This window comes from Ovis canadensis, chromosome 17 (genome assembly GCF_042477335.2).
Source record: "Ovis canadensis isolate MfBH-ARS-UI-01 breed Bighorn chromosome 17, ARS-UI_OviCan_v2, whole genome shotgun sequence".
Lineage (NCBI taxonomy): Eukaryota > Metazoa > Chordata > Mammalia > Artiodactyla > Bovidae > Ovis > Ovis canadensis.
In genome coordinates, this window is record NC_091261.1 from 61111718 (window position 1) to 61127355 (window position 15638).

Consider the following 15638-nt stretch of genomic DNA (forward strand, 5'->3'; position numbering starts at 1 on the left):
TTACAGTCCAACTCTCACATCCATACATGACTACTGGAAAAACTGTAGCTTTGACTAGACAGACCTTTGTTGGCAAAGTAATAATGTCTCTGCTTTTTAATATGCTGTCTAGGTTGCTCATAGTTTTTCTTCCAAGGAGCAAGTGTCTTTTAATTTCATGGCTGCAGTCACCATCTGCAGTGATTTTGGAGCCCCCCAAAAATAAAGTCTCTCACTGTTTTCATTATTTCCCCATCTATTTGCCATGAAGGGATGGGGCCAGATGCCATGATCTTCGTTTTCTGAATGTTGAGTTTTAAGCCAGCTTTTCCACTCTCCTCTTTCACTTTCATCAAGAGGCTCTTTAGTTCTTCGCTTTCTGCCATAATGGTGGTGTCATCTGCGTATCTGAGGTTATTAATATCTCTCCCTACCATCTTGATTCCAGCTTGTGCTTCTTCCAGCCTAGCATTTCACATGATGTACTCTGCATATAAATAAGCAGAATGACAATATACAGCCTTGACGTACTCCTTTCCCAATCTGGAACCAGTCTGTTGTTCCATGTCCAGTTCTAACTTACTTCTTGACGTGCATACAGATTTCTCAGGAGGCAGGTCAGGTGGTCTGGTATTCCCATCTCTTCAAGAATTTTCCACAGTTTGTTGTGATCCACACAGTTAAAGGCTGCATGAGCAGATACAGACTGGGAATTCACCATTCTGACAGCAAAGGAGACAGATTCGTTCTCAACAAAATAAAGGCCAAGGGGACGATCATAGTCTAGTTCCCCAAAGTGTTTCGGATGCAGACAAAACCTGATCCACTGAAGGGATACCTGAGACCCTCACCAGGGAAAGTCAGTGACAATGACTCAAGAAGTCCCTTCTCATTTCCTGGCCAGTCCAGTGGTTAGGACTCTGTGCTTCCAATGCAAGGTTGCAGTGGGTGGGGATCTGATCCCTAGCTGGAGAACTAAGATCCCACATGATGTAAGGTGCAACCAAAAAAAGGAAAAAAGAAGTCTCTTCTCTCCCTGAGAACCACTGTCCCCACTGTATCACCAAGAGTCACCCACCGAGGGACTTTCCTGGTGGTCCAGTAGCTAAGGCTCCATGCTTCCAATGCAGGGGGCCTGGGTTTGATCTCTGGTCAAGGATTTAGATTCTACATGCTGCAACTAAGACCTGGTGCAGCCAAATAAATAAATAATAAAAATAAATATTAAGGAGAGAAAAGAGTCACCCACTGAGAGAACCAGAGAACTTCCAGGTCACAGGGCACTTCCTACACAAAACCAAAGTGGAGAATAAATGTGTGGATGGTATAAAAAGCCCTGGTTCTAACTGTACCTCACATCCCCACTGGATGGTTCAGTGGGTAAACTATTTACCTACAATGCAGGAGACGCAGGAAGATCCCCTTGAGGAGGAAATGGCAACCCACTCCAGTATTCTTGCCAGGACAATCCCATGGACAGAGGAGCCTGGCGGGCTACAATCCATGTGGTCTCACAAGGTTGGACACAACTGAGCACCCACAAGCAAACAAGCACATCCCCACTCCTAACGTGAAGACTCTCCATCCCCTGGGGTAACCTGCTCCCATCCCCCACCCCCATGAACACCCATGAACAGCACAAGCTTGGCTCACCTGTACACTTGATGTGCTGTGTGTGCACCCATGCATACAGGTGTGTGTGCACACACAGGGCAGTCTCCTCTCTATGCTGACAGGGGCATTGGTTTTGTAAGCCAGGCAAGTTAAAGCTGTGATCTGATCTCCTCCCCCACTGAGAGCCTAAACAGAGTACAAGGCACGGGAGGAGGGCCGCTTTCTGGAGATGTGCCTCTAAATAGATTCAAATCTTCTTTCTGCAGGCCAGAACTAAAAATTAAAAGGCAAGAGCAACAGCACCCTTGCGGCTCTTTAAAAAGTTAAAATTAATTTTCGCATTAATAATTTGAGAACACACTAAAACCACACTGGGGAAAAACCAGTTGGTCAGGCTGGGCTGGGCCTGCTTACCCTCTGAAAACCAGTGTTTAGCACAAGTTGCCTTACATGCAATTTACGAGGGGTTAAAAAAAAAGAGAGAGAAGGATGGCAGAAAAGAAAAAAGGATGGGGATGGGGTTGCCAGGCAACATGAAACAACTATATATAAAACATGAGCAAGCGTCTAGCTGACTGCTCCAGAAGCAGGGAGGCACTTGGGGGGCCCTACCGGGATGCCCTGTGTCTCCAGAATGAGGCTGGGCACATGCCGGGCAGACAGGCCGAGGCGGATGGCCTCACGGATCCGCTTCACCAGGTCAGGCTGGAAGGTGTGGCCAGAAGCCATCTTCAAGAAGAGGATCACCCTCTCCTCCCCGTTCTTGTTGTACTGGGGAACACACAGGCTGTCCAGTACCTCCTCGAAGGCTTCCACTGCGGAGACAGGGCGAGGGACAGGGCCTTGCTCTCACACCATCCCACCTTGATGGGGACTGCCGTCGCTTCCTCCAGCCCCCACCCTGGGGAAGAGCTTCTGGGGAACAGCTGGAAGGACACCCATCACCAGCAGAGAGCCACAGCTCATGCTGGAAGGGCTGACGTCTTACAGGGAGCCGTGCACGCTTACTTCTTAAATTACAAATTTAAAAAGAAAAGGAAGCAAGCACCTTGGTGGGGACTCCAGCACTGGAAGAAAGGCTGGAATCACAGGGATCGAGATTCCATCCTGGCTGCACAGCCCTGACGTGACCTTGGGGCTCTGACATCCCTATGAGGCCACCTCCCTGGGAGGCTGATTCCGTGGCTTTGGTGGGGGCATTTGAAGGCCCATGGGTACCTCTATTGTGCACTGTCTTTATCTGGTGCCGAATTGTGCTGTGGGACCTTCAACAACCATACAACTTCTCTGTGCATATTTCGTCAGCCATAAAGAGTAGACACAAATGACCGACCCCACAGAGCTCACCATGAGGCTGAGATGTAATGGAATGGGGCCAGGCCATGGGACCTTAAGAAGCCCGTCTTGCTTTACAAGCTACAGGCAGTGTGGGACGAGGCATGTTCTAGGCAGAAGGACAAGCTCATACACGTCTACTCTCACAAGCAGAGGCAAATGGGCCACTTATGCCAAAAGGTGGGATCTTTGGAGAGCAGGCTCCCTACTAGGACCCTCCTTCCTTCCCTCCTGGATGACCTGAGAATTATTCCAGGAGAAAGGAAAATGCTCACCAATGTTATAGATTTCCGAGCTGCCGAATCGCACTCCATTGGGGTTGAGCGTGCCGTCACTGCAAAGAAAGACGAGGTTGTGAACACACGGTGGCTCCTGAGTGAGGCCAATTGTGGGGGCTGGAGGACAGTCACCCCCTTCCCACAACACCACCACGCCCACCCAGTCCTTGCCGGCTGCCTCCCCAGCTTCTGATCCTGACCAACCTTTCTCTCTCTAAACTCAAAGCTAGACATCAAGGGGTCCCCTTGTGTGGGAGCATCTGCCACCTCCTGCCCTTCCCACCTGTACAAGTGCCCCTCTCCCAGGTGCGGACGCCCCAGCACCTCCACACTGCCACTCTGGGAAGGGCCACAGCTACTGTAGACAGATGCAGGCTTTACATCTCCCAAAGCCCTCGCCCCCACCCTGCAAAGCCCCCCAGTCCACCATTTTCGGCTCAGAAATGCAGATCAGGCCAGACCCGCCCTCGGGGAGCTGACACAGGAAGGGCCCAGACGGGGTACAGTCAGCCCACTCCCAGACTGAGCCAGTGGAGCCCAGGATGCAGGAAGCACCCCCCCACCCCGCACCCCCTAGGTGGTCTGCAGGGGACAGAAGCCAGGTCTGCAGACCCCTCACCTTCGGCCCAGCATGACGATTCCCCCAGTCTTAGGATTTATCCTGCAGTAGTCACCATGAGCCCAGACACCTGCGGGGAGGCACAGGGGGTGGTCACCTTGAGGGAGGCGTAGACAGATGCCTGAGGTACGTATGACAGAAATGTAACTCTTATTAACAGACAGAGCCGAGGCCCAGAAACAGGTGTGATATGGGGCTGGGGGCAGAACTGAACTAACAGTTCTCACCCCCAAAGGCATGCCTCCTAGTGGGGTCCACCCTACACCCAGTTCTGAGATGCAGCGGTGCGTGAGAAACGGCCCTCCTGCAGGCACCAGCAAGAAACTGCCGGGCTGAGAGCAACTCCAGCAGTGACAATGCGAAGGGCACGCTGAGCAGGTCAATGAAGCTTCAAGGGGGGCCTCTGAGAAGAGGGTGGGAAAGTACAAGCCCCAACGGAGGAAGAGAGGGTAGCCTGGGGCGGCTGACGGAGCAGGTCTGGAGGAGTCAGGGCCCATCTCGGAACAGAATAAAGAGAAGCGGCAGGACTGGGCGGGAGGCTACTCTACCAGTCCCAGTAATGGAAGCCTGAACTAAGGCACCAGCCACGTGGACAGAGACTTAACTAGCAGGAAAGCCCAGGGTGCACGGAGGGTGGAAGAGGAATAGGGGGACACTGACACCGTGGGAGCACCATGGGAGGTGCTATGCCCTGAGCCGTCCCCATGTGGCTGGCAGCGTACACCTGGGCCCTGGGCTGGTGATGTTCAAGGAGAGCCCCTCGTCCTGGGCACAGCAAAAGAACAGACCCAAGGGGCCTGGTCAAAGAGAAGCCAAGCCTCACGTGGGAACGGCCAGGAAGAGGCCTCCCTCCTTGGGCTAACACAGACAGCCCAGGATCGGCCCCACAAATAGAGGAGGCGCTCCAGGTGTATCTGACAGCGTGGCCCCACTGGCTCTGCACAACTTACAAGCAGCAGCCTGGTCTCCTGAAATAAGCCCCAGAGTTCCTGTGATCCACAGAGAAAACAGCAGAAAAAACTGGCTCAGGGCCTTCACAGACACCACCTCGTCCTTCCCAATTCTTAGGACAGTTTCTGACTCTTAAGCACTAACCCAATCAGCCCGAGACTGGATGAAATGACTTAAGTTCAACCTATGTCCGTCCTGACCATGACCAGTAGCTTCAGATCTCATTATCTTATCTGCCCTTATGTCTTCATATTTATTCATATATCCCGCCTATTTCCAGAAAGTTTTTGAGGAAGCTACCTATCAAACCAACTGTACGATGGGAGGATTGAAAGAATCGGAAACTGCACAGGGGTGAGAGGACAGCTCCAACAAATCAGTGATGGTAGCTATGAGCTTCCTGGCAGCCAAGGCAAAAATGGAAATATCACAAGTCACAGAGTCTTCATTTTCTCCAAGATGGAATATCAGCACTTCAAAAATAAAGATTTTTCTGGGACTTCCCTGGCTGCCCAGTGGTTAAAACTCTGTGCTTCCACTGGAAGGGGAACAGGTTCCATCTCTGGTCAGGGAGCTAAGATCCCACAAACCATGTGGCATGGCCAAAAGAAAAAAAAAAAGGCTTTTTATGAAATTAATCCTGAAGAGACATCTATCACGGAAACCCTTGTATACGTAACAAAAAGTGACAGCAAAGACAGTTTTCAAGGAGCAGCGTGCTGAGCAGAAGATGAAGAGATGTCATTTCTTAGATGAGTCTTCAAACTGAGGTTCTAATCCTTCCCTTAGACAGGAGCCTTTGACTCTTCAGGATCATTTGAGGAACATGTATCTCCCTCCCCTTCCCTCTCTATTCTGCCTTAGTATGTCACAACCGCTACACCCTGGCAGGATCCGAGGTGGGGCTTAAACGCAGCAGGCATCCAATAAGGACCAGGCCACATGGGCGGGGGATGTTCCTGCTAACTCACATGGGAGGTGCTATGCTGGGTACAATGGCTTTCAGATGGGACGTTACATGGGGACACACAAGGCTGAGCAGAGAAATAAGAGGGATCGGTGGCACATTCTAACCCTGACAGTCACCTGCCACTTTCTGATTCTCCACATGTGGTTTATTCAAAATCGAATTACCTTTCTAGACACTGAAGAGAGCAAGTACTTGGTATAAATAACTCCAGAGCAGAAGGCTTGCTAAATTATGAATTATATAGCAGCAATAACTCAAGGTTGCTTATGAAATAAGGAGGAGGCAGGGATCAGAGCTTTAAATAAAGAGACTTCCCAGCTCAGGGGCAGGGCACTGCTCCAAAGATAAACGAAGAGGGCAGCCTGAGTGAGTGATAGGCCTGAAATTAATTATCCCACTGCAAAAGCTCTCTTCTCCCATTACCTCCATAAGGACTGGATGATGGGGTGTGAGACAGCGGAGACCCCAGCCAGATACCTACTGCACAGGCATCTCTCCCTGAATAGGCACACAAGTCTGGGTAAGCAAGCAGCGACCACTGCCCCATCCCCCTCAGCCCTGTCCCTACACAGGCAAACAAGTGGCTCATGCCAGCTTCCAGGTGCCGGGCTCAGGGCCAAGTGGCTGTAGGCACGGAGGATGTTAAGAGCACACTAAACCCAGATCAGAGTTTTGTATGATAGCTTCAAGATGAAAGTGACAAGATACTGATCAAAAATTCATCATCACCCCTCTGGCAGAAGGAGCCAGGAGCAGCCTCACCAGGTTTCAGCAGGGAGAGGGGGCTGACAGGGGGAGGTTACCTCCAGAATTAGACCCCAAAGGCCCAGCCCAGGCGGGAACCTGGGCGGCTCCGCCTGCATTCTCGACCCACCTGGGAACTTGGAGAAATAGGCTTTCCGGTACTTGCTGCCATTCTCGTCATTCCAGAAGTGCGTGGGCTGGCAGGGGAGCGGCTTGGTGCACACCAGCTCACCACTCTCGCCCCACACAGCCTTTCCTGGTCGGGGAGGGGCAACAGGTACACTGAGCACACACCACGGCCACACCTCGGCGCTCTCTCTCTCCTTTTTTAAAACTACAAGCTATTATGCAGTATTTCAGACACACCCAAAGCTACAGAGCTGGTCCCAGCCCCCTGCCCGTCCCTCCGACATCACCGAAAGCCATGCTAATCCCTCCCCACACAACTCTCCCCAATCTCTCTCTGGACTGGAACACTGTATTATTCCCTTGCGTGTATTAATACTTTTACTACATCCACATGCATCTGAATAACATCATTTTATGTGTTTCTAAACTCTGCACGGATGGCGGCACACTGCCCCTTGTGCCTGCATCTGACCCCGTGTCCTCATCAAGGATAGGATGTGAGGCCATTGGTGGGGCAGCCTCAGCAGTGTTTCCAAAATTCAGATGCTCGCCTTGCGTGCCAAGCACATGGCCCTCCGTCTATGCTCCAAACCAACACCTTTTCCTCTGCTTCAGGCTGAAGGCAGATACGGAGCCGGTGGGGGTTAAACCAGGCTTGGAGGCCAGCAGTCCGCAAGTGTTGGTGGGGAGGGGTAGATCCTCAGAGGGGGCAGTTTTGGAGAACTGTCCCCCAGCAAGGATATACATCCAAGTGCAGCCGGGTGACCACTCATGCCTCGTCACAAAGACAGAAAGGGTTTGGGGCCGTCACCTTGCTCATTCCATGCCTCCACAGCCATGCCCAGGTTCCGAGCCTGAATCTCCCCTTTGTACACAGGAATGGATGGATTCTGGCCCATGAAGCAGGAGACGATGTCGGTGCCACCTGCCAGCAAAAGAAGATCCAGGATTTACAAGACCGAGACCAACTGCTCGCATTTTTCATTGGTGAACCCTCCAGGAGAAAAGACCCTGCAGGACAACCTCTCCAACTCTGTCTCCAGACAGTCAAGCTTCTTTTCAGGGAAAGAACAGGGCGGTTATTCGGAAACTGGCGCAAACCTCCTGGGTCTGGGTGGTTTATTTATTTATTTTTGACCAGGACTTCCTGCTGGAGGAGAAACCAGTGAACGACCTCCCGTGGTCACACTGAAAGCCGAGACTGAGGTTCATGGAAGACTGAAGTGTGGCCTGTTAGATCCGCCCGCAGGCACTGCCGCGGGAGATGAGTCCTGTGCAAAGGCTCTTTGCTGTGGTTCACGTTCACTTATTCACCCGAGAAGCAGAAAGCCTGTGGTCCCAGGAGGGTGAGTCTCATGTGAGAGACAATGTGCCGGATGGGGAAACACTCTGATTTCAGGAAGGAGCTTGAAAGGGAGTCAGACTCCGGATGCCATCAGGAGGGAATGGCATTAACCCCTAGACCTGGACAACCACCCCCTCGACAACTGCCCCCTAGGGCGGGCATCTGGGGAGGGCAGGGCCCCACGTGATTTCAGGGCGGGATGTCCTGAGGGCAGAGATATGCAAGGGGCCCACCCAGGTGCACGGTGGAGGCAGACAGCAGCCCAGGGAGGAAAGCGGGGAGGGTGTGAGCGGGGGTCACCCAAGGAGCCCCTGACTCTCCCTTCCTAGACTCGACAATCCAGACACTGGCTGAAGCTTCTCACAAAAACGGAGAACTACGTTCACTGCAGTGACCAGCAAGGTGGGACCAGCCCCCGGGGCCCCATGGAAGCACAAGGGCATGAGCAGAAGTGTTGCTTCCTCTGCTTCAGGATCAGAGCTGGGTTCACTGGACAGGGGTGGGAGGACCGACTGAGATCCTAACAGGCGTGCTGCCCTGAGATGGGCTGGGCTGGCCTGGGAAGACAACCCTGTGCCCACATGACCACCACACCCCTGCCCACCAGGCAGGATCTGGAGAGGACCAGGGGATGGGATGGGGATGGTGGGGAAACTCTGGCTCTGGGACAACAGAACCAGGTCTGAATCCCACACTGGGATTTCCCTGGTGATTCAGCGGCTACGACTCTGTGCTCCCAGTGCAGGGGCCCCAGGTTCGATCCCAGACCAGGGAACTAGATCCTGCATATGCTGCAACTAACACCCAGCACAGCCAAATTAATAAATTTTTGCTTTTTTAAAAATCCTACTCTGTACCCTTGCTAGCAGGTGGTCGTGGGTCAGTCACTCAGCACGCCCGACCATCATTTTCTCTTTTGTAAAGAAAATAGGCTCTACCAGAATCAGTAGATTTTCCATGCCTGGAAAATCCCATGGACGGAGGAGCCTGGTAGCCTGCAGTCCATGAGGTCACTAAGAGTCGGACACGACTCAGCGACTTCACTTTCACTTTTCACCTTCATGCATTGGAGAAAGAAATGGCAACCCACTCCAGTGTTCTTGCCTGGAGAATCCCAGGGACAGAGGAGCCTGGTAGGAGGCCGTCTATGGGGTAGCACAGAGTCGGACACGACTGAAGCGACTTAGCAGCAGCAGCAGCAGAATCAGTCGTTTAGGATCTAAGGTTACAACCGATGTGAGGTGCGTGTGTATGTTTCCCACTCTGGCAAAGGTTCAGGAACTGCTAATTCCATGTCTGCAGCTTCTCCCTGGAACATAACTATCGAGAATCAGCAACATCAACTGAGCACACCCTGCTGACTGTTTATCCCGATAGATTCAAGCTGGTGGGCTTGCTGGGTCAGAGGGTAAGCACACTGAGCGGCCAAGCCTGGGCCCCAAGTCCTCTGATCCTTCCAGCACCCTCTCTATGGCACAGGCGCAAGATGGGTTGTACCTGAGATGGAGCCCAGCAGGACGCTGCTCTTGATGCACCTGTAGACGTAGTCGTAGCTCTGGGCTTTCAGCGGGGAGCCGGTGGACAGGATCGTGTGCAGTGTCTGCAGACTGTGGGTTTCCACTAGAGCCAGAAGCATCGGGAGATTAGAGCCAAATCCGATGTCCTGTGCTGGCTTGCAGGAAACGGGTATCACAGCGGATCTGATTTCATTTCCAGGGACGGATGCGCAGGGAGACATGCTTACCTGGCCTCATGTCTTTCTCTTCAAGCACAGACAGCCACTTAGCACCCGTTCCAAGGATGGTGATGCTGACGGAAAGAAAACACCAGAAACCCGTCAAGGCTCTTTCATACTGCATGTAACCAAAGTTTTCTCCTATTGGTGACCCATTTAGAACAAGGCTGCAAAATCCAAGACACATCATTTTTCTGGGCTAAACTTATACTTAATATTTAGTTGAAAGCAAGTCACAAAACCTGTGTTACTCTGGGGCCAGCAGTGACAGAGCACTCAGGCTCTCATTAACCTTTGGCTCTACTTAAAACAACTGTTTGTACATAAACCCACTATCTCTGGGGACACGTCCCTGGTGGTCTAGTGGTTAAGAATCTGCCTTCCAGCGCAGGGGACAAGAGTTCAATCCCCGGTCAGGAAACAGACCCCACATGCTGCAGGGCAACTAAGCCTGCACTCCACAACTAGAGAAGCCTGTGTGCTGCAAGGCCCTGAAAAATAAAAAATCCCTATCTTCCTAACTGTAGGATGATCTCTTTCAGAGACCAAAGGAGGTCACAGAATCAAAGCCCCTCAAATTCTGAGCTCACAAGACTATCTTCCAGGGAAGTGGAGAGGGCTGCAGGAACTTTTGTTAGAAGAGGTGCCATGCTTGGAATTGCTGACCCATCTTCCTTCCTTAAATCAGCTCACATTTGTATGAAACTTACAAAACTGCTCCCCTCCTTTTCGAACGTTTCAATTCTACAGTCCTTTATTCTTCGCTGAGAATGACACATTGTGCGAGTGTAAGTATTGTGTTTTCAAGGAGAGACTGTTATTTAATGTTCTGCTTCCTTCCAGCAAGGCAGCCCTCAACATGAAAGCTCTAGCTTCCTAGGTAAAGGATGTTTTCTCCTGGGGGCCAAAGGAGGCCATAAAATCCAGGTCCCAGGACTTCCCTGAGAGTCCATAAGACTCCACGCTTCCAGTACAGGGGGCAAGGGTTCGATCCCTGGTAGGGGAACTAAGATCCTATATGCCATGCAGTGTGGCAAAAAAAAAAAATAATCCAGGTCTTGCCTCTCCTCTCTGGGCAGAAAACCTATCCCTTTACACCTGGCTGGCAAGATTCATCCCAAGGAGACAGCCATGCTCTGTTTCATGTTCAGAGGTAGAGACACACAGAACGCTGGGTGACTCAGGACTCACTGGGCTGGGAGGTGCAGAATCCATGGGGGTGGGAGGGGGTGAGGAGGGTCTCAAAGCTACTGTCTTTCATGCTTCCTCTCCCTTATCCTCTTCACTTCTCGGGGACACCCTGCCGCCACTGAAACCTCAGATGCCTCCTGGGTTGCTGTGCCCTAATGATGGCTAATTTGGAAGCTGTGAGGTTGTGGGGAGCAGGAAATATACTCAAGCCCCTCCCCAGGCCCCCACCCCAGCTAATTTCATAAACTCAGATAGTGTGACTAATTCCAGATCACCTCTGAGGATTAAGGTCTCAGCTATTTCAGGAATATCTGTATTTTAACAGAAGACCAGGGACCACCTCCAGCCACACGTACAGAGATCTCCAACCACCAACCACACACAGATTTCAGCTCATCCCCCATCTGCCTCCTGCCCAAAAACCGAGGGCCCTCTGTGGTCCTGAAGGGTGTTTAATTCACAGGAGTCCCTGCAAACCGTGACCCTGGTTATGTGTAGAGACTGAGACCGCGTTCCCGGGGCCAGCCCACAGGCCTGCTTGTCTGAAGAAGCGGCGAGGCCTCCCCATCTGTCTCCAGGGCTTGCATAAGACGGCTTAAAAAACAGAGTTCACAAAGCGCAGGCACCCTTACGTGGGTGCTCAACGCTGTATTTTTAGCTAGTAAAGCCGGGAATCACCCCACAAGAAACAAGGCAGCTCCCAGCTCGCAGGGTCAGGATCCAAACCTCAGAGCCCTGCAAGGAGCCATATGCAGACAAAGTGCCGCCAGCCTGAGCCCTGTCTCCTCTCAGATGCCCTCAACTCCATGGTTTTTGAGGGGATCATGTAGCTCCCTCAACTCAAGTGCTCCAGTGGTATCTCGTTTCACTCAGAAAAAAACCCACCCTGCAGGTACAGCCCGGGAAGCACTGGGGGCTCAGACTCCTGCCCTCACCTCTCATCACCTCTCACCACCCCTCATCTTGGTGCATCACCTCCTGCCCTGCCTCCCATATCCAGGCCACAAGGGCCTCCTTCCAGCCTCCCCAACACCCCCGTCTTGGTCCCTTCTTTCTGCCCTGGGGGTCTTGGCACTTGCTGTTCCCTCAGCCTGGAACATGGGTCTCCCAGTCCTAAACATGAACTGCCTGCTCAGTTAAAAACCTGGACAAAAGCTTCAGAATTCTACCCTAACTCCAATCAGAATGTTCCCTGGGCTAGATTCAGGGAGCCTAGAAACACCCCAAAGAGAACAATCCATCCTTTAAAAGAGTCTTGTTCACATCTACAACATGATTGCTCAGTTATGAAACGTGTTAGTAAGCCTGTGAGCTGCCATGATGATAATCAACAAAGATTTTGTCTCTAAATGTATGGACATTATTTCCTCCCCTCGCCCACGTAGGCAGCCGGAGCACTGGGGTGTCCTTCACGCACCCCTCACAGGTTGCCAGGTGGCACCTGCCTCACTGAACCCAGCAAGTCAGCCCTCCCAGCCAGGAGAAAGGCCAGGTCAGAGGGGCCCAGAGGACCACCGAGACCACAGCTCCGCCAGTGTCCAGGGCACAGATCAAACCAGGATGGAAGGCAGAGGCCTAGCACATGCTTACTAACAGTCCACAGGGCTGTGAACACATGCACACTCGCATGTATACGATCACATGCCAGCACATATACATTTGCTCACAGACGTGTGTGCTCTCCCACTCCCACTTACCTAGGCACATGTGTACACAAACATGCATATACACAGGCACGTACCTGCATACCTGCACACAGATGCACACATACACTCATTCACAGACATGCATGCTCACACTCACACTGTCACACTCAAGTGCATGTATGTTCACACTTGTGCACATATACACCCTTTCACACTCAAGTGCATACAGGGGCACACTTGTGCACATATACACATAGTTTCACACTCAAGTGCATGAGACTCACGCTTGTGCACATACACATACTTTTACACTCAGGTGCATATATGCTCACACTTGTACAGATATACACACACTTGCATATAAACACATATATGCTCACACTTCTGCACATATACACATTCCCTCATCCACATGTGCATACAAACATACACTTACTCACACTCAAAGCTGCTTCAGCCTTCAACTTCATCAGCTCTAAGCCCTGTGGAGGTAATTTGTCCCTCCAATCTCTTCCTGTAACCCACACACACACTTCAGAAATGCCTCCACCTGCACCTGGCTTATAGGTATTAAGGGCGAAAATCTTCAAGTCGCCTAAGTTCCCAGGGATTTGATTAACCTTTTGCTGGAAACAATCTCATTAGGAAATAACCTTCCTTGCTCATGTCGTGAGCCAAATGTCAGAATTTAAATATTACCCAGGCCAAAGTTATATTTAAAATATTAATGGCCAAGGACTTGAGAACATTTGTGGCTCATTCTGTTTCCCCAGTGTGAGCAGACTCAAACGTAAAGTAATTAGACCGTTTCAGAGTGTGGCTGACTTCCGGGCCCCAGGAGCTCTGCCAGCCGTGTTCTCATTCCTGGAAACACGACCATCAGGCCAACAGTGACCACCAACCACAGCTGCGAGAATGCATCAGCCGGTGATGATTAATTCATCAGCCAACAAAGTGCTAATGAAACAGGGTCTTCTGACAGTTTCTAGCAATGACAATGGGGAGGGGATTGGGGGATAAATGGGGCCGCTTTGCCCTTCCCCTGATGTTCCACTTTAGCTGGCTCTGCCCCTGTCGTCAGGATGCCCGCCTGTCACTCTGTTAACAGGACTACAGAGAGGCGGAGATGCCCGCCTGCAGCGCTGGCAGCAGGGGATCTGGGCACACTGCTGAGTCCAGGAGACCCACGAGGCACTGGCCAGCCCTGAGGGTGTGCAGCAAGGCAGCTGGGAAGGCCGAACACTGGCAACTCTCCAGGGACGGATCCGCCCTTCCCTGGATGAGAGGATCCACACCATCCCCTGACCAGGTTAGTACATTCAGCCTGGATCACTCTCTATCTCACCCCCGTGTAAAACACGGCTCTAGTAAACCCTTCTTCTGCCTCTCTTCTGAGCTGCTCTGTAAGTTTTTAGAGTCCAGAGTTCCAGAAATAAGACCATGTTCCCTTTCCTGGGTCCGAGGCTTCAGAGCTCACCCCTGGGCCAGGGGTGGGAGGGGGCAGCCCTCTCCTCACTACACAGATCTGACTGGTTGGTCCCTGTTGGGGTGCCCACCCCTTCCTACCTCCTTGACAACTTCACCTGCCCTCAGCACCTACATGTCCTCACACAGCCCCCCACCAAGAGGGGAACGTGGACAGACAGGGGTGGGGTGTGGGAAGAGGGGTTGTGAAGCATTCCAGAGGTGGCAGCAGACCCTCACAGAGGCTACCCCATATCTGAGCATCCCAGGTACTTACCCGATCCTGTCAACCAGATCCCAGAGCACGTTGGGTGTCGGAACCAGTGGGGAACCGTCGTACAGGACCACAGCAGCCCCCGTGGCAAGAGCAGACACCACCCAGTTCCACATCATCCAGCCAACCTGGGTTGGACAGAAAGGAACACGTGTCAACCAAGTGCTGGGTGGGCTCCTCTCAGCCCTGTCACTCAGCCTCTCACATCCCTAGAAACCATCCGATGCTGAGCCAAAGTTGCCAAGAACTGTCTGTCCAAATATGAGATGCCCTGAACATGGATCAACATACACGTGTACACAAAGACATGTCGGAGAACATCTCCTGCAGCCTCGCTGGTGACAAGAGGGACTGAAGGTCACAGATGATAGTGGTCACGTGGCGCACACAAGCCAAAAACTGGGTTGCTGGAGTGGCCCATCCACATCGGACATGGGGAACAGTGCCTGGCACCTGCAGCACCCTACAACCTCCAATAAATTCCTTTTCAGTTTGAATGAGTCAGAGTCCCTTTGCTGTCCCACAGGGCTAAGGACTGACCGGCCTCATGGCGTCTCTGATAAGTTCCTGCTCCCCCCGCCCCCAGGTGAGCCACAGATTTCAGTCACGTGACTCTCCTCCCCACCTCTACAGGCTCAAGAAACTGAACTACCAGTCAGTCTCCTTTGTTTCTCTGGAATTCCCCAGGGCACCAGGTCTCCCAGTGGCAACCAAGGTCAACACAGGAGGACGGGCCAAGGTAAGGAGGGACCCTGGTGCCAATTCAAGGAGGCAGCCACCTGGGGGGAGAAGGCAGTGGCAGAGGGAGAGATAGAGATCGACAGGGAAGGATCCCACAGCAAAGGCCACTTGTGCATGCAGCCTGGGGTCCGTGCACACAGCCTGGGGTCAGCTGCACACAGCCTGGGGTCAGCTGCACACAGCCTGGGGCCTCGAGCACACAGCCTGGGGTCCGTGCACACAGCCTGGGGTCCTGAGCACACAGCCTGGGGTCTCGAGCACACAGTCTGGGGTCTGGGGCACACAGCCTGCAGCTTGAGCTGTATTTCTGACTACTGACACATGCAACGGGGGAGAAGCGAAAAGAATAATAATGATAAACGACCCCCACCTGAGTGAACCAGAGCCCACCCTGGGAGGGCACTCACCGTGGTGTAATACAAGATGATGTCACTGCTGGTCACGTTGCCATGAAGAATGTGTTCCTTCAGGTGCTGGATGAGCGTCCCCTGGAGAGAAGCGAGTGAGCCAAGCAGCTTCCTCCAGGGCACAAAGGCACGCACGGAAGAGACACTTGGCCCCGGAGCAGGAGAAGTCAAGGAAGAGGCAGAGTTCTGACAGCCTTGCCGTGACAAGCAATCTCT

The 15638-nt window shown here is 52.3% G+C and overlaps 1 protein-coding gene across 1 annotated transcript in view; it reads right to left on the reverse strand.

Annotated features, from left to right (window-relative positions):
• AACS (acetoacetyl-CoA synthetase) overlaps nucleotides 1-15638 on the reverse strand; it is a 54757-nt gene that overhangs the window by 3469 nt on the left and 35650 nt on the right. Inside the window, exons 9-17 of the mRNA XM_069557398.1 lie at nucleotides 15423-15503; nucleotides 14278-14402; nucleotides 9709-9773; nucleotides 9462-9584; nucleotides 7431-7544; nucleotides 6621-6746; nucleotides 3826-3895; nucleotides 3204-3262; nucleotides 2206-2408 (exon numbers count right to left, since the gene is read on the reverse strand). Coding sequence (XP_069413499.1) covers nucleotides 2206-2408; nucleotides 3204-3262; nucleotides 3826-3895; nucleotides 6621-6746; nucleotides 7431-7544; nucleotides 9462-9584; nucleotides 9709-9773; nucleotides 14278-14402; nucleotides 15423-15503 — 966 coding nt within the window. The remainder of the gene's footprint in view (nucleotides 1-2205; nucleotides 2409-3203; nucleotides 3263-3825; nucleotides 3896-6620; nucleotides 6747-7430; nucleotides 7545-9461; nucleotides 9585-9708; nucleotides 9774-14277; nucleotides 14403-15422; nucleotides 15504-15638) is intronic.